The sequence below is a fragment of the Schistocerca piceifrons genome, chromosome 2 (genome assembly GCF_021461385.2).
Source record: "Schistocerca piceifrons isolate TAMUIC-IGC-003096 chromosome 2, iqSchPice1.1, whole genome shotgun sequence".
Classification (NCBI taxonomy): Eukaryota; Metazoa; Arthropoda; class Insecta; order Orthoptera; family Acrididae; genus Schistocerca; species Schistocerca piceifrons.
In genome coordinates, this window is record NC_060139.1 from 110950097 (window position 1) to 110969362 (window position 19266).

The following is a 19266-nucleotide window of genomic DNA, read 5'->3' on the forward strand; positions in this document are numbered from 1 at the left end:
ATAGAATCAGTTGTGTTACTACAATTCAGATTAGTGCATCACTTTTCAAGGCAAAACTTCAGAGGTGAAGGAAGCTGCATGTATGTAAAAGACAGTGTTTGCAGCTACTCCATTGGGCATATGTAACTCCTACTCTATTGAAAAAGACACAGAACAGTCTGGTATTGAAATCAAAGGTATTGATGTTCATGTAATATCAGTTTATAGATCTCCCTCAGGCAGCTTGTGCTCCTTTTATAGAAGTTTCAGACCAGTATTAGAAAAAGTTATGAAAAGACAACCATAAAGGGTCGTAATCTATAGTGACTTTACCATTAAGGGAACATCCCCAACTAGGGTAAGCTCTTGATCAAGTGGTCATTTAAGTAATTCATGCATACCTGAAAGCCACACACATTAGCAGTGTGTTGTCATCTCCGAGAGTGTGATGCGAAAGAGCAATACTGTGAACTTCTGATTGAGCCTGCCATGGGTGAGTGCCTATTTAAAATCTGCCAAGCTATGCTTGCCCTCATTTATCATGTTATTACTGTTTACATACATTTGCCTTACTGTGTTCAGTGTATGTTATGGTGATTTGCGTACATGCCACATTCTACTTGTACTAACATTCTTGGTTGTGTTGTGTGTCCAAGTCACAACACAAGTGACTATGAGTGTGGGATTGTTATCTGCAAGGTTTTCAGTCTGGTTGGTCCCCTGTTGCATCTACAATGTCTAACAGTGCTACTGATGAGTTTTTATGCCAGCTCGTTGATCAGCAGTGGGGTCTTACTGTGATGTTGCAGCATCTCAGACAACAGCAGAAGGCATTTGCCACAGTGCTATATAATCAAATCCAGAAATTGCAAACACTTGCCTCTGTTTTGGCCATTTCGAGTCTATCTCAATCTACATTGCCTGCCACATTGCCCCTTGCACCTCCTGTTTCGCCTGTCACTACCCTGGTCGTTTATCCCCCGACGTTTCTGACTTACAACGAGGCTGTCAAAGAATGGGAAGCCTATGAAAAACAGTTGTGGCAGCATTTCCATGCATTTGGGTTGACTAATGTTACCTCATGCTGTGCTTTCTTTTTGTCTTGGTTATCACCACATATGTATCAACTTCTTTGCCACATGACCCATTGCAGAATCTGTCTTCACTCTCTTTTGATAACACGTGCGACCTTCTTTCAAAATACTACTGTAATCAGACACATGTCGTTGCCGCTCAAGTTGAGTTCTATCAGAGTCGCAAAAAACCAGAACATTCCTATAAGACTTGGGCAGCTGAGCTTCATGGTTTACGCTACTGATGTACATAAGGAATCGTTGTTGTTGTTGTGGTCTTCAGTCCTGAGACTGATTTGATGCAGCTCTCCATGCTACTCTATCCTGTGCAAGATTCTTCATCTCCCAGTACCTATCGTATGCGAACCAAATGGTTCGTGATGCAACCATTTGATTGGCTCCTGGTTCATGAGCAGGCCCTCCAATGTGAAAACCCATCCCTATCTGACATTCTGACTGTTCCACAATCATTTGAGGTTCCGAGCATAGTGGGTAGTCAAATTGAGTCATGGTGTGAGGTTGCAGAAGTTCAACCTGCTGTGTCATCCAAACGAGCCACAGCGGGGGCAAAAGCACCATAGGTGCAAAGAAACGAACTGGTGCCAGTGCCATAGAGACTCACCACTTGTGCGAGTTCCACCAGCGCCACAGGTGATACTGAGGATGAAGATATCTACTTCGTCTCAGCCAATTGCCAGCCGAGTACAATCCAACCATGACCAGGCGACAACAGACAGAAGCCTACTCACAACATGGTAGAGCAGCTCTCACCCAATTGGTTATAGATCATTGTCCAGGGCTGACTTAAGACAGGGAACATCATTTATTGAACTCTTAGAAGTGAACACACAGTAGTTGTAAATTGCATTTGCTATGTACTGAGAAATTTACCTATGATTACTTGCACTTAGCCACTGAGGGTCTTTTTTGTGTTATATTGCAAGCAGTGTTGCAACTTCATTATTCAACAAATCAAAAAGACAGGTAAACCTTTTTAACTCATTTGTGTGACTTTGTTACTAATTTGTTGGAGTGTTGTAGAACCTACGTTCTCCTATCCTGTTACCTGATCCTGAGGCACAGCTGTATAGTAGTGGCACAGAGAAATTGTCTTAACGGTGTACTGCACCAGAAACCATTTCACAAACTCACAAACTCGGCCTACTGTAACAACAATGGCAACTAGGCCTCCACAGCAGAAGTGACGAGGCCTTCTGAAAACTGGTGATGACGATTTACGAAACAACTCACTCCCCCCCCCCCCCCCCCCCCCTGCCCCCAATCATTTGTTGAATAGTTCACAGGGGACAACATGGTAGCAGCAGTCCACATGTGAGCAAAATATCATGGTGGCCAGCCCACCTCACTGGAACAGCCACAGTAGCAACAGCAGCGGCACAGCAAGCCCGGTAATGAACAAAAACACAAGCGCTCCATGGTTCCCCATTGTCTGTGTGTTTTGTCACTCATGATAGGCTGGATTGTCTTAAGAAGAGGGTCATTTCTGCCAGTGGAACAAAATGGGCAATATTGCTCTGTTTGTAACACAAAATTCTGACAGCCTATTGCAGAAGCCGACATGGATGTCAGTTGTGTATCGGCAAGCTTTTTATTGATTTCAAGGTTTACCAGAAGGTTTTGCACATGCAAGTCAACACTGGTGCTGCTGTGTCATTACTCAACTTGCAGATGCACATAGACTTGGTTCTCCTCCTTTAGTACCAGTATCACGTACATTAGTCACCTACAATAAACAAAGCTTTTCAATATTATATAGTTTCTTGGCCCCAATCACATATAAATCTGTGGTCTGTCCACTGACTATTCTGGTGGTGAACAATGCATGCACCAAAAATTTGTTTGGTTTGGATGCCTTTAACCTGTCCAGGTTTATCATTTCCAATTAAGTTAATCTAATCTCTGATCAAGTGCCTCATGCACAACTCAACTCTTTATGTCCTCAACATTCTGCTCTGTTTTCAAAGCCCACATCATCATGAAACCTTCAACCAGACCCTATTTCTTTTGGACTCACCCGGTGCCACTTCTTTCAGCCTACTGTTGTTTACCTTTGATTCGAAATCTCTCGTGCTGGTTTCAAACCCCTTCGTCAGAATGTCTCTGCCATTGTGGGTCACCCGCATCCTTCATCGGTCAAGGAACTCAAGGTTTTTAGGTAAGATTGCTTATTATCATCAGTTTTTGCCAGGGGGCAGCACAATCTTTACATGACTTGGTGCATAAGAGGCGTCTTGCCACTCGTTGCAGGCATCTGAAATGGCGTTTTCCAAACTAAAGTCTATGTTACAATCTGCATCTTGCCTCATAACCACCAACCACGTCAACAAATTTTTGGTGCATGCATTGTTCACCACCAGAAAAGTCAGTGGACAGACCACAGATTTATATGTGATTGGGGCCAAGAAACTATATAATATTGAAAAGCTTTGTTTATTGTCATGTTAGCAATAGATGTGTCCCAGCATGTGCTGGGGGTGGTGTTAGGTCATAAATATTCTGATGGCTCAAAGCGGCCTATTGCATTAGCATTGAAGACACTTAATTTGGCTCAAACTAGACATTCACAAATAGAGAAAGAAGCCCTCACCATTGTTTATGCCTTAAAGAAATTTCATGTTTTCGGTGTGGTGTAAGGTTCCATTTCGTCATAGATCACAAGCTATTAGTTTTGCTGTTTAACCCATCAGTGTTGTTGCCAGACAAAGCAGCACATCTCCTTCAACATGGGGCATTGTTCCTCTCTAAGTAAAACTAGGAGATCACTTCCACCCCATGGCTAAACATGTGAATGCTAGTGCGCTCTCCTGTCTTCTCGCCAGTCCAGACACAGTTTTTATAGGGAGGAGTTACTCTGTTTCCATGTTGATGAATGCACTCATAAAACTATTAATGGTTTTCCAATTACTAGCATTCAGGTCACACAGTCTAATGCTGCTGATCCGATTTTGCAGAAGGTGATACATTCTGTACAACATAGCTGACCAGAGGCTCCTCCATTGTAAGCATCTGACCCCCTCTGTAATTACTGTGTGTTTCGGTATCACTAACGGTGTTCTGCTCCTTGATAAGGACTATTCAGCTCCTTGCATAGTGGTTCCCAAGCTCTCCGTTCAGACATCCTGCAATTGCTGTGCGCTGATCACTGGACGGTATAACACACTGAGGTGTTAGGCTGTCATCATGTTTTTTGGCCTCATTTGGATGGCAATATCACTCATTTCATTACACCATGTTGTCACTGTGCATCACAGTGAGCTGCCCCATGGGCAACATTGTCTCTGTGGCTGCAGCCTTTGCAGGCCTGGGATCGTCTCCACTTCAATTTCACCAGCCCTTTCCTTATTTCCTAATAGTAATTGATGGATTCTCTCGGTTCCCATATGTTGTTTGTTGCCCGTCTTCTTTGGCCTCTGCCACCGTGGCAACCCTGTCAAAAATGTTTTCCATCAAAGGACTTCTGGCAACATTGGTCTCTGACAACGGCCCCCAGTTTGTGTCACAGGAGTTTGCTTCATTCTGGTCCAGGGTGGCTGTCTTGTCACACAGGTTTAGTCATCAGCCAAAATGGATTTCTGTGGTCATCTCCCAATGCCACGGCCACTGTCTCTGCAACCTCCATACACAGGAGGGCCTCTGTGCACATCATTGCAACCAGCTGCGCCTGTGCATGGACCACTGGACAACCCAAGCCAGGACGCCGACGTCACCATGCCAGTCTGTGTCACTCGATGGAACAGCTGATGTGGCTGGGTCCCTGCCACGACGACATATTTGGGTCCCCTATCATGGGTCGATGAACCTGGTGGAGCTTCTCCAATACTGCTACCAGTACTGATGCAGCCGCCATCCACACCGGAGCCATCTCCTCCACCTCAGCCACCAACTGCAGGGACACAACCACCAACAGGCCCTGGACCTGATGTGGACATGGAGCTCATGATGACATCACCCGTCCTAATGTATGAATTGACACAAGAAGGCAGCTGCAACACTGCCCACACCCCAAGTACTTCTGACCATATGCCCCAGTACCAGCACATCATCTCAGTCAGACCCTTGTAGAGGAAGGCACCATGGAGATCTCGCAAATCCGAGCTGTTTCCCAAGGGAAGAGGAATTAAGTAACGCGCACACACTTGAAAGTCGAGCACATAAGCAGTGTGTTGTCATCTGTGAGAGTGTGCTGCGAAAGAGCAACATTGTATACTTCCAATAGAGCCCACGACTGGTGAGTGCCTATTTAAACTCTGCTGCACTACACTCACACTCAGTTATAATGTTATTACTGCTTATGTACATTAGCCTTATCTTGTTGTGTTCAGTGTGTGTTATGGTGACTAGCGTACATGCCACAGTCTGTTAAAGTTGTACTAAGATTCTTTGTTGTATGTCCAAGTTACAACAGTTAGCAACATGGATTATTCTGTTAGATCTTTAAATCTGGGATATTCTGACCTTATTGCACTCATTATACAGACAGTCTTTCTGGAGTAAACGTCAACCCAAAAAAATTACAAATCAAAGTAGAAGTTTTATGTCAAACCAATTAACTCATTTTTCTGTCGCATATGCAGAGAAAGAACTGGGAGACTGTATACTACTCTCAAATGGCAAGTGAAAAATTTGAAACTTTTCTAAACATTTTATGTTACTATTTCAACTGTGATTTCCCTTTAAAAACAAAAACCATATGTAACAATATAGCATCCTCCAACTGGATCACAGCAGGTATCATAAATTCAACAAAGAGAAAGAGAGAGCATTCCTCCCTCAGCAAGACTAGCCTCAGCAACAGTGAACAATTTAAGAAATACTTCAATTCATACAAAAGAATATTTAAAAATGTGGTGACTGCTGCTAAAAATCTACAAAATGACATCCTTCTGAAGGCTTCATATAATGAAATCAAATGCATATGGCAAACAATCAATGCAAAAAAAAGTAGAAATAGAAAAAGTGTAATTAAACTTAAAGTAAATTCAACATTAATTATTGACCAATAGGAAGTAACTCAAGAATTTAACTCATACTTTATTGAAACCATAGAAAAACTAACAGATTATCTAAAAGTAGTTGTCTCCCTCAGTCAATCTTCAGTACATTCATTAACACAATCTTTTATCACCTACATTGGGAGCAGAAATTGGAGATATCATTATTAGTAAAATAAAGAAAAAATCGTCAGCACAAGAAGAAATGAGAAATGATGCCATGCTTCCTTCTACACAGATGCAGTAAAGTTATTAGTAGACTGCTGTCTCATGTAATAAATTCTGATGCAATATTCCCACAAAAACTTAAAATGGCACAAATCACACCCATGCATGAAAAGGAATCAAAAGAAGATCCTGGCAACTACAGTCCAGTTGCAGTCCTCTCAGTATTCAGTAAAATATTTGAGTATGCAATGGCTGCCAGACTAAACTCATTTCTTACAAAAAATAACATTCTTTTTCCTGCTTTCCAAGAAAATAAAAAAAATTACTAAATGTAACACAAACAGTTTTCAAAGAAACCTTGGATTACTACAGGTATTAAAGTGTCTTCAGAAATAAAAAGAAAACTGTATGACATAGCAAGAATTACTAAAGACCCAGAAGAATTTTACACTATAAAAACTATTGTAACATACTGAGAAGAGTTGTCAGAAAGAAAAGAAATATGTATATTAGAAACAAAATTAACAACTTGGGTAATAGAATCAAATCAGTGTGGAATGTTGTTAGAAGGGAGGCAGGAAAAGTAACCACGTGGGTAGGTAGTATTACTATTAAAGAGAATGAGGCCATCTTTACCAACAGTACACAAGTAGCTACTATATTTAACAACCATTTCTCAAGTGTAGATGAAAAAATTGGTGAGAATAGTTCAAATGAAAAAGCCAAGCAGTACATGGAAGAGTCAGTTTTGAAAAATCCTAATCAGATTAATTTTCACCTAACAACCTCTTTGGGAAATAAGGAAAAATCATTAAATCTTTGAAAAATAAATGCTCTGTTGGAGTAGATGATAACTCTAACATGATATTGAAACAATGTGGAGCAGTTACAGCTGATGTTCAGAGTCACACATGTAATGTAGAGTTTGATCATCAGTCCCCTTCTGTTCTTGATACGAGAATGACCTCCCTTCTTATCTGAAACAGGAAGCTAAACTGACGCTTTTTGCTGATAATACAAGCATTATTATTAATAGAGTAAAAGTAACACCAATAGGAAATGATACAATTAATGTCTTTGGAAAAGTTATTGGTTGGTTTTCTTCAAATGGAGTTGCTCTGAATTTTGAAAAAACACAGTAAATCCAAATTTCTACTGCAAGGAGTACAATTCCTTCCAGAAATGTAACACATCAACAGAACTCAGTTGCCAGGGTACGGCATACAAAGTTTTTGGGTGTACATGTAGATGAGAATCTTAATTGGAAACTTAATATTTTGGATCTCCTAAACTAACCAGGTTCAGCAACTTTTGAGGATATAAAAAATTGTAAGCTAACACACTTTGCGTGCTTTCACTCTCTTTGTCATACAGAATAATATTTTGATGTAACTCAATACTTAGGCAAAAAGTATTCACTGCTCAGAAGAAAGTGGTTAGAATAATGTATGGGGCTCATAGTCGCACATATTGTAGACATCTGTTTAAAAGGTTAGGAATTCTTACAACAGCCACACAGCACATTTATTCAGTAATGAAATTTGTTCTCAACAACATGGACCAGTTTGAAAACAACAGTGACATTCATGATTATAATACCAGAAAAATGAAGGACTTACACTATCTTCTACTTAACCTATCTCTAGCACAGAAAGGGGTAAAATATGCTGCTGTAAAACTTTTCAATAAATTACCAGATGAAATAAAATGTCTGACAGGAGGCAGTAAAAGTTTCAAAAATAAATTGAAATCTTATCTCCTTGACAACTCCTTCTATACCAAAGGTGAATTATTTATTTCATTTATTTATTTAGTTTTGGTCCTGTGACATAAGATCAATACAATGTTGTGGAGTACAAATATCTACATTAATACGATGTTACATGTACGACTAGTACACTTTAATAAACAAATAATTGCCATAAATTGTTTATTAATTTAACATTGTAAAATTCTGTTTCATTCTGAGAGGTATTCATTTACAGAGTAGAAACTGTGGTCCATCAGAAATGACTTCAGCCTTTTTTTTACCAAGCTGTCTTGCTTTACCAACTTACCAACTCCTCCGATAGGGTGATGTTATGGCATATGAGACATGAATGTTATTGCCATTTCTTGTTGTGTAATTGTGCACAGAGCTGTTCAGCTGATAGGTATTGGAGGTTCCTAAATATTCTCTTACAAAGACTATTGTTTCAAATATATACAGGCATAGAAGGTTCAGTATCTTTAGAGTAGGAAAAAGAGAGCGACGTGAAACATGCCTCTTTATGTTGCAGCTGATTCTGATAGCTTGTTTCTGGGTTTTGAAAACAGATTGACTACAGGGTGCATTCCCCCGAAATATTATTCCATATCGGATTGCTGTCTGTAAATGTGCGTGATATGCCTGTATTACTATTTCTCTATTACAACTTGTGCTTAGTATCCGTAGCATGTAACAGAATGATGATAGCTTGGTTGTAAGAGCTTTAATGTGTGTATTCCACTTGAGATCACTCTGCAGATATATTCCTCGGAACTTATCATCATCAACAAATTTTAGAATTTTGTTGTTTATTTTCAATGCATGTTCATTTTGTTGTTTATAGTGGGATATATGAAAGTTCATGGCCACCGTTTTCCCAGTGTTAATTATAAGTTGTTTTTTTTTTTCCAAACCAGTGTGTTAGCTCCAGCAATGATGCATCTGTAGTTAATTGAAGCTGTTTTTGGTCTGATCCTGTAATCAAAATACTGGTATCATCTGCAAATAAAGTTTTCTGTTTGGCATGGACAGTGTCATTCAGGTCATCAATATACAAAAGAAAGAGGATGGGGCCTAATGTTGATCCTTGTGGCACACCATATTTGATGGTAGTTTTTTTGATGTGTATGTTGTTCTTCTTGAAATGTTTTCAGTTATTGTGTCCTGTTCGAGAACAACTTTTTGTTACCAGCTAGTAAGATATAATCTAATCCATTCATTTGGAATACCTCTAATTCCCTTTCTTTCCAACTTATATCTGTAGGTATAATATATGCACTTTGTGCCATTTAAGGGAATGGGGCAGAAGATAAAAAAAAACCCTTGATTCATGTGTGCATTTCTTATGCACTTGACATGTTCCATATCATAACCGTCACCATGAGACTGATCAGTGGAACATATAACTAACTAACTGCTGATGCAATATACGAATTGCTTTACTCTAACCTACACCTGGTTGACAAAAAAATTCCCAGCTACTGAGATCTTTCTTGACTTCATAAAGGCTGTTGACATGGTGAACCACAACCCACTTTTGCAAAAGGTGGATTGGTATGAGATAAGGGGAGCTGCCAGTGGCTGGAGATCAGTAGTTATATTTAAGAGTGGGCACATTATGTTCATATAAATAAAGTAAATCAGTCAGGTATTCTAAAACTGCTACACTCATTTACACAAGAAATAAAACATGGTGTGCCACACAGCTCAGTTTTAGGTCTTTTTTTCCATTTCTTCTTTATATAAATGTCCTCCCCCACACCCTACCTACTAGCAAGGCATTTTTGTTTGTCAACGACACTAATGTCATTAATCTCAAATACAGATGAATCTCTCCAGATAGCAACCAACAGAAATACTGCCCCAACAGACAGTATCAGATTGCTCTTCAAAACAGAAAAGACAGTATGCCTAACCTTTCACACCATTCAGAACAGAACTCCAGGTTCCAACAGCAACAATAAGTGAGAGCAATGCTGAATTTGCCAATGACACAAAATCATTAGGGATCCACATCATGGACACACTCACATGGAAAAACCAAATTGACATGATTAGTTCTAGGCTAAGCAAAGTCTGCTTCATGCTCCACTCAGTGAAGGATGGGCTAAACACCAGTACATTGACTTGTATAGTATCATGCTAATTTCCATTCAGCATCCATCATTTTTTGGGGTCATGAATCAGTGAAATTATTCAAATTGCAAAAAAAGGCAATTAGAACAATCCTGTACACGCAGCAAAGACAAACCTGTAAACCACTCTTTAAATAAATAAACATATTGCCTCTCCATAGTCAATACATTTCTGAACTACCTTGCTTTATTAAACAAAACATCAGTAGACTGGGCTGGTACCTGGATACTCTCCACTATGACATGAGGTAGAAGAGATTGTCATGGTTAGTTCCCTATTCAACTAAACTGTACAGTAACGTGTCACGTGTATAAGAATTAAATTTTATAACCATCTTCCAGAAGAAATAGAAATTATTCAGGAACCAAATAAATTAAAAAAAATTAAGATAATTGTTAACAATGTAGTGCTTTTCTCAGTAGGTACTTTCTTCAGTGTGATCTATAAACCAATGCAATGTATACCAAGTGCAGTATTTGTGCTTATATGTTCTTTATTATATTGCACACTTCTGCAAATTGAATGATTGAGTAAGAATACATATCTTCTGTGTGATGTACTCTATGCGTAACAATGTTGTTGGACATGGGTTTATCAACATCTACTTGTCTGGTCCCATATATCATGTTGTACACTTCTGTACACTGATTGATTTAGTGGATCAATAAAGATATAACACAATGATATGTACACATTGAATTCAGTTTTCTTTATTTCTTTTCTTTCTGGAAGAAATTTCGTACTGACAAAATCGGATTTTGAATGACGTCTGTTTCAATCTGGATGCGACAAACTAATATCAGTATCACAAAATGTAAAGACCACGAAAGCAGGCATTCGCTATCACGTTTATTAAATGAATCCTCTAAATTAAAAGCGAATGCGCTGCTGCCTCAAAACGACGTAATAACAGTAAATACGTGCATAATAAACCAACGGAGAAAGTTTCAACATAACCTTTTGCCGGTTCCGATTAAATACGTATTTGTCCCTTGCAGTGTCATAGGTCCGGGGTTACATCCTAGTATTCGAAGAATTCTTGATGACAGTCGCGATATTTTCGGAATTGCAGTAGCCATCGTCGAGAACTGTAATAGTAGACCTTTAACCGCATGATAACAACAGCGTTGCGCATTTGTCGAATGTTTGGGTTGAAATAGCAGGTGCCAGATGCTGGCGCCGCGAGTTTCTGGGCAGTTTGAAATTATTTACTGGTTGCCTGACAGTTGACACTGTGCTGAATACGCTAAACAGCTGGTTTAAGGTTCATTTATATTCGTACAAAATTTGTCTTTCGGGAAATTTTCTCGAACTAAGTTTTAAAAGATTTTACATACGAAAGGCTTTTCCTAATACGATGTTGGATCGTAGAAAGCTGGTAGTGGGCCCTTCAGAAGCTGAAGAAATTTAAGGTACTAATAGATTTCAATGATATTTTTATTCATTTGTACGTAAGTTCAAACTTTGTGGTTCCTGCTGTTCATGGTGCCTAAGCAGGGAAGCACATACCACGAAATAAAATGATATGCACGTTGAATATGCTGGGCCCTTGGTGTAGTTTACATGTTTCAGTCTTAATCGTATTTAAATTTGGTTTTATGGTTCTTTGAAGGTACACAAGTAACAAATAGAGAATTGCAGCACAATAAGATGCTGACGCATCAGAGGAGCAAGTTATTGTATTCATTACCGCAAAATTACTTAAATAAAATTAGAACTTGAAAATCTCATTTTATCTTGTCTATTCTAAAAGTCAAGATTTTTTTAAAAAAAAGGAACATTTCACCTTCTTTTTACCAGCTGTTCTGAAACTTCAGTACAGTTATAGAACTTTGTTTCAGGGTCAACAAAATAGAGATAGAGAATGATGTTTTTCTAAACATACATACTGATTTTGCACAAATGGGCAAACTTTGAACTCTGAGAAACACACAGCTCATCCAGTTTTGTACTGTTTAAAGAATATCACCCCCTATTGACTTAGTATACCAACAAGACATAATAAAGATGTAGATAGTTTGAGGTTCTTTTATGCGTGCATATTGATGAAAACTTTAACTGAAAAAACCAGACAATTGATCAGCTAAAAAAGTTTATGTTCAGCTACTTTTGCCATAAGAATAATTGCCAAGTTTGAGAATATAGAAGTCAGTAAGTTAACTTATTTTGTATATTTTCATTCACTGATATCTCGCAGGAAAATATTCTAGGGTAACTCCTTACTTAAGTATTCATTGCGTAAAAGAAGGAAATTGGAATTATGTGTGAGGCTCATATATGCATCTTGCAGCCATCTGTTTAAGTGATGGGGAATATTAATCACAGCCAGATGATACATTTATTCACTCATGAAATTTGCTATTGACAATCAACATGAGTGTGAAAGTAACAGAGGTACTCACAAGCACAACACTAGAACGAAAAGTGATGTGCACTATGGTTCAGTTAATATGACTTTCATCCTCAAAGGGATGCTGCTATAAAGCTCTTGGACAGTCTAGTCATGGAAATTTTCTCTCTCTCTCTCTCTCTCTCTCTCTCTCTCTCTCTCTCTCTCTCTCTCTCTGTGTGTGTGTGTGTGTGTGTGTGTGTGTGTGTGTGTGTGTGTGTGTGTGTTTTGACATTTAAGTGAGATGTCCAATGTAGCAGGCCTATATACTAAATCTACCTTAAGGCAATCACTTATAAGCTATGTAACTTACAACCATTTTTTCATAATATGGCACTTAAACTACCTGCCAGGTATCTGGAAGTTAGGTTTCAGTACCTTTAGGGAAAGAGATATGCTACACTTTAGATTAGATTAGTTTTTCGTTCCATAGATCCATGCTGAGGAGATCCTCGTAGATGTGGAACATGTCAATATTTTTTTTATTTTTTTATTTTTTATTTTTTTTTTATTTTAATGCTGAAATAACAATACTAATAGTATGAATATATACAATACATCATTTGTTTCTATTAAGAAAGTCGTCGGTGGAGTAGAACAAGTTGGCCACTAGTAAGTCTTTCAGGCTCATTTTAAACTGATCTTTATTTGTAACTAAATTTTTTATGTTTGCTGGCAAATTATTGAAGATTAGTGTTCCTGAGTAGTGTACCCCTTTTTGAACTAAAGTGCTTCTAAGTCCTTGTGCAGATCATTTTTGTTCCTGGTATTGTATGTATGAACTGAGCTGTTTGTTGGAAAAAGAGATAAATTATTTAGGACAAATTTCATTAAGGAGTAAATATACTGAGAGCCAGTTCTTTGAAGAGGTTTCTACAGGACGTCCATGAATTAACTCCACAAATAATACATATTACTCTCTTTTGGACTCTGAAAACTTCTGTTTGACTTAAAGAGTTACCCCAAAATATTACACTATATGACATTATGGACATATGGCACAGTATGCAAGCTTTTTCATTTTTATGTCACCTATGTCAGCTAACACTCGAATTGCAAATGTAGATTTGTTAAGGCGTTTCTGCAGTTCTGTGGTGTGCTCCTTCCAACTGAATTTATTATCAAGTTGTAATCCCAGGAATTTAAGACTGTCAACCTCTTCTATCTGCTCTTCTTCACACTTTATGCATATGCTGGGTGGAAACCTCTTACAGATTCTGAATTGCATATAGTGAGTCTTTTCAAAGTTTAATGTCAGTGAGTTGGCTTTAAACCATTTATTAATATCCATGAAAATATCATTCGCAGATCTTTCTAGAACTACACTCGACATACTATTTATTGCAGTACTTGTGTTATCTGCAAACGAATTCTGCTTCTGGCAGTGTAACTGATGAGAGATCATTAATGTACACAATAAAAAGCAATGGCCCTAAGATGGATCCTTGTGGGCACCACATGTAATTTCTTCCCATTCTGATGATGACTGATGACTTAATTCACTAGTCCCTTGCACTGACACCCTTTTTCTCCTGTTAGCGAAGTATGACTTGAACCATTTTGCAACACTGCCCATTAGACCATAGAATTCTAATTTATTTAAATGGATGTTGTGGTTCACACAATCAAATGCCTTTGACAAATCACAGAAATACCTGCTGCTTGTTATTTAATGAATTAAGTACATTTTCACTGTAGGTGTCAATAGCCTTCTCGATATCAGAACCCTTCAGAAATCCAAACTGCGTTCTTGATAATATGTTATTTGTGGTCAGATGGTTGAGAAGCTGCCGGTACATTACTTTTTCTAAAATTTTTGAGAATGCTGGCAAAAGTGAAATCGGTCTGTAGTTTGATGGTGTCTCTTTAACCCCTTTCTTGAATAGCGGCTTAACATCTGTATATTTAGCCAGTCAGGAAATGTCCCAGTTATAATTGACTGGTTACACAAGTAACTTAGAATTGTACTAAACTCACAAGAACATGTCTTAATTAACTTTGTTGATATTTCGTCGTAACCACTAGAATGCTTTGTTTTTAAAGATTTTATTATGGAAGTTATTTCTTTTGGTGAAGTGAGTGACACATTCATGTACCTGAAGCTATTTGTAAAGGCTAGTTTCAGATATTCACGGGCATTATTTACTGATCCTGACAATCCCATTCTATCAGTAACGGATATAAAGTACTTGTTAAATAGATTTGCCACACTATGCCCATCGGTTACTAATGTGTCATCCACCCTTAATGCTATTTGCTCCTGTTCCTTTCTGGTTCTACCAGCCTCCTCTTTCACTATATCCCACATTGTTTTTATTTTGCTCCCTGACATTGCTATCTTCTTCTCGTAGTGCATTTGTTTAGATGTCTGAATTACTTTTTTAAAATATTTTACAGTATACCTTGTATTTAGCTAAATCATCCGTATTAGAGCTATTCTTGGTCGACAGATACATTTTCCTTTTTGTCTTATAGGAAATCTTTATTCCTTGTGTAATCCGTGGTTTTATTATAGACTTCTGTTTAATTTGAGTAACTTTTAGAGAAAACCTTTTTCAAACATGGTGCTGACATTGTTCATGAATGTGTTATATTTTTCATTCATGTCGTGAGCACTATAAACATCTTTCCAGTTCATATCTTTGAGCAGTTTTCCAAAACACTCAATTTTTGGTAGATTGACTACTCTCCTGTACTTAGACTTAGCAGTCTTGATAATCTGCTTGGAATTTACGTCTAAAACAAGGAGCTACATGTCATGATCTGATAGTCCATCCATTACAGGTTTTATGATATGGTTTTGTTCCTTTGATTTGTCTATAAAAATGTTATCAATGGCTGTCCTTGAGGATCTAGTGATCCTAGTTGGAAAGTTTACAGTGTGAGTTAGATTGAAAGACAACATTACTAACTGCAGTAAATGTTTACTGGAAGACTGCATTAGAAAATCTGTATTAAAGTCACCAGCAATCAAAATTTCTTTGTTCCTTCCTGTTAAATAACCCAAAAAAGCTTCTAGATGATTTATGAATAGATTATAATTTCCCGCAGGTGCTCGGTAAATAGTTACTATTATATAGGATCTGTTATGGAACTCTACTTCTGTTGCACATGCTTCTAGATGCTGCTCTAAACAGAATTTATTAATGTCAGTGGGTTGGATTTATGGCAGTTTTTAATAAATGTGGCAACTCCTCCTCCATCCATATCTACTCTGCAGAAGTAGGAAGCTAGCTTGAATCCTGAAATGTCTAACATATCTATACCGGTGATCACTTGATGTTCAGAGAGGCAGATTATGTCAATTTGGTTAGATGAATCCATTTCATCAATACAAATGAGTAGTTCATCAACTTTATTTCTGAGTCCCGGAATGTTCTGGTGTAATAAAGATAACTGACACTGCATACTAGTGGGATTATAACTGCTTTGGCGAAGATGAACTGGCAGTTTCTGATTACTATCTGTTAAACATTGTTTAAATGGAGGCTGTACGCTAAAATCTGACTCCTGTTCATCTGTTTTCTCAAACTGTGTGTGTCTGCCAGTCTCTCTTAAAACTCGTTTTCTTTCCCCCTTCCCTATCCTAAAAAAAGGCACCCCTCTGACACCTGTGACCACTGGTCTTTTACCACTTGTGACAGTGTCCCCCCTGAAATTTTCTGCAATCAACCCAGACAGTGAATGATTAGTGCATCAACCACCTGACAAGTTATAGTAGTAGTGCTGTATTCCTGCCCCTGTATTTCAAGAAATGAAACAATGTTAAGAATATTATGTTTGCATGAAATGAGATAATTTATGTCATGCTTTAAACTTTTAAATAAACTAAACATCAGCTACACCACAAAAGAAAATCTCAATTTCAACAACTTTGTGTAATGTAGGTCTATACCATTAATTAAAATGAAGAACAATACAGATAATGAAAGAAAGCTGCAGTAATACATACAGGCAACAAAGGGAAGGAAATCTGAAGGCATAGCTTTGCAGCGATATATACTGATAAAATTTTCTCGGGCTTCCAGCAGCGTCCAGTAGTATAAAACCTAACAGCTTTAGGCTGAGTTCTCGTCGGCCATTGTCAAGTGGTGACTGTTGAATGATTGCTGCTGCCGTCCTTATATGGCTGCGCAGTCTTCGGTGACGTCACCGGTGATCGCTCCAGTGCCATATACGGTAATGTTTTCATTGTACACTTGCTGTGCCTGCTTCAACTTTCCAATGGCTGGGTTCCAAACTGTGCTTAGCTGCAGGCTGCTGTCTTTATTGAGGGTGTTGTCAGAAATTTTTAACTCGATCACTTCTTCTATAACACTGTTCCAAAAACTAGTAGTTCATGTAATAACAGATGTTTCAGCAAATTCAACAGAGTGTCCATTTTCTAAAGCATGCTCTGCCACCGCTGATTCCTCAGGATACTGTAGATGTTCCATACGGTGCTGTTCAATAGTACGTACAGTCTGCCTGATATAGAACTGTCCACACTCTCACAGTTTCTTATATACTCCTGATGTTCTGAGTTCAACATTGTCTTTCGCAGGCCTCAGTGGTTGTAGAATTTTAGCCAGTGCACGAAAAACTATATCGATTTTTATGCTTCTTTAGAAGCCGGCTAATCATTTCTGTTACAGAGACACAGAATGGCAAGAATGCAAGCTTTTTCATTCCCTCCTTGGAGATCTTCTACTTACATTTCATTGGCAAGATGGCGTGTGAAATCTGGTGGTTATTGTAACCGTTTTCTTTAAATGGTTTCTGTAAGTGGCTCATTTCCTTCGGAAGGCTTTCAGTGTCTGAAATGGCTTCCGCTCGATGCACCAATGTCCTCAGAACAGAACTTTCCTGCGAAGGTTGGTGATAGCTGGTAGCATGCAGATATCGGTTTGTGTGGGTGGGTTTTCAATAAACATTGTGGCTAGACACCCATTTCCCTTCCGGCGGACAAGGATGTCTAGAAAAGGCAAGGCACCATCTGTCTTTACTCCCATTGTGAATCTGGTGTTATCATGAATGCTGTTGATGTAGTTGGAAAAATTCTCCCAGCTTTTCGCCCATGAGGCCAGACAAAGAATGTGTCATGTAACAGTAAAAGCAACTAGGCTTTGCAGGAGCTGTGTCCAAGGTGATGTTCTCAGAGTACTTCCTGAACTGATTGGCTACAACTGGAGCTAATGGGCTTCCCGTTGCAATGCCATCTGCCTGGTTAAAATAATCTCCATCATACAAAAAATACAATGATGTCAGAGGGTGCTTAAATAAATCCCCAACAGTATCGTCAAACAGCTGGGAGAGTAAATCTAAAGAGTCTTTGATGGGAACCGGCCCGACCAGTGACACCACACCAAAGCTAACCAGCATATCTCCTTTTCCAAGATGCAAGCATTTCATTCGACTGTTGAATTCAGTCGTATTTTTTATCTGGTGCTCACAATGACCAATGTGTGGAGTAAGGAGAATGGCCAGATGTTTAGCTAGTCTGTACATAGGTGATCCAGTGGTACTTGCAATGGATCTTAGAGGAGTGTGCTCCTTATGAAACTCGGTAAGGCCATACAAAGTATGTGGACAAGGTGCCTGAGGGATGAGCTTTCTAATGACATTCTCTTCCAGTAAAGATCGCTTTAGGAGCCCAGCCACAGTGTTTATCGGAAACCCACCCACACAGACTGATATCTGCATGCTACCAGCTATCACCACCCTTTGCAGAAAAGTTCTGTTTTGAGAACATTGGTGAATTGAGTGGAAGCTGTTTCATGCACTGAAAGCCTTCTGAAGGAACTGAGCCACTTATGGAAAGTCTTCAAAGAAAATGACTACAACAAACGCCATATTTTGAAAGATGGGGTCATGAAGAAGCCTGCGGTCTTGCCATTCTGTGGCTCAATAACAGGAAAGATTAGCCGACTTCTAAATAAGCATAAAATCGATACAGTTTTTAGGTCACCAGTTAAAACTCGACAGCTTGTGAGGCCTGTGAAAGACAATGTTGAACTCAGAACTCGTGGAGTACACAAATTACCGTGTTGGTGTGGAAGTTCTATATCTGACAGACTGTACATACTATTGAACAGAGCCATGTGGAACACGAGAGATGTTTTCGCTTACAGTATCCTGAGAAATCAGTAGTTGAAGAATGTGCTTTAGATAATGGACACCATATTGCATTCAGAGGCTTCCTTTACCAGGATACAGGTTGGCTGGCAGCTTTTTGAGGAGCTCTTTGCGGTGTGGGGGAGCAGCCATGTATGTGAAAAACAGCATCCCGTTTGAGTCAATTGATGTTTCAAAGTACTGCACTGAAAAGGTGTTTGAATGTTGTGCAGGTGTGGTTAAATTTAACAGAGCTAAACTTCTAACTGTTGTTTTTTATATATCCCCAGACTCCGATTTCACAACATTTTTGCTAAAGCTAGAGGAGGTTCTTGGTTCACTTTATAGGAAATACAAAAAGCTAGTTATATGTGGTGACTTCAGTATTAATTGTATAAGTGATTGTGCAAGCCGGCCGCGGTGGCCGTGCGGTTCTGGCGCTGCAGTCCGGAACCGCGGGACTGCTACGGTCGCAGGTTCGAATCCTGCCTCGGGCATGGGTGTGTGTGATGTCCTTAGGTTAGTTAGGTTTAAGATGTTGAGTCCCATAGTACTCAGAGCCATTTGAACCATTTGATTGTGCAAGGAAGAGGATGCTGGTAGACCTCTTTAATTCATATAATCTTATGCAAACCGTATTCTTTCCAACGAGAGTGCCAGGGAAGAGTA

At 38.8% G+C, this 19266-nt stretch overlaps 2 protein-coding genes across 2 annotated transcripts in view; one reads left to right on the forward strand and one right to left on the reverse strand.

Moving 5' to 3' along the window:
- Window positions 1-11258, reverse strand: part of LOC124775114 (endoribonuclease LACTB2) — a 117809-nt gene extending 106551 nt beyond the window's left edge. The window contains exon 1 of the mRNA XM_047249949.1: window positions 11073-11258. Within this exon, the coding sequence (XP_047105905.1) occupies window positions 11073-11194 (122 nt within the window). The 5' untranslated portion in view covers window positions 11195-11258. The remainder of the gene's footprint in view (window positions 1-11072) is intronic.
- The window catches only part of LOC124775113 (centrosomal protein of 78 kDa), a 132006-nt gene continuing 123989 nt past the window's right edge, over window positions 11250-19266 (forward strand). Inside the window, exon 1 of the mRNA XM_047249947.1 lies at window positions 11250-11527. The gene's annotated coding sequence lies outside the window, so the exon portion shown is untranslated. The remainder of the gene's footprint in view (window positions 11528-19266) is intronic.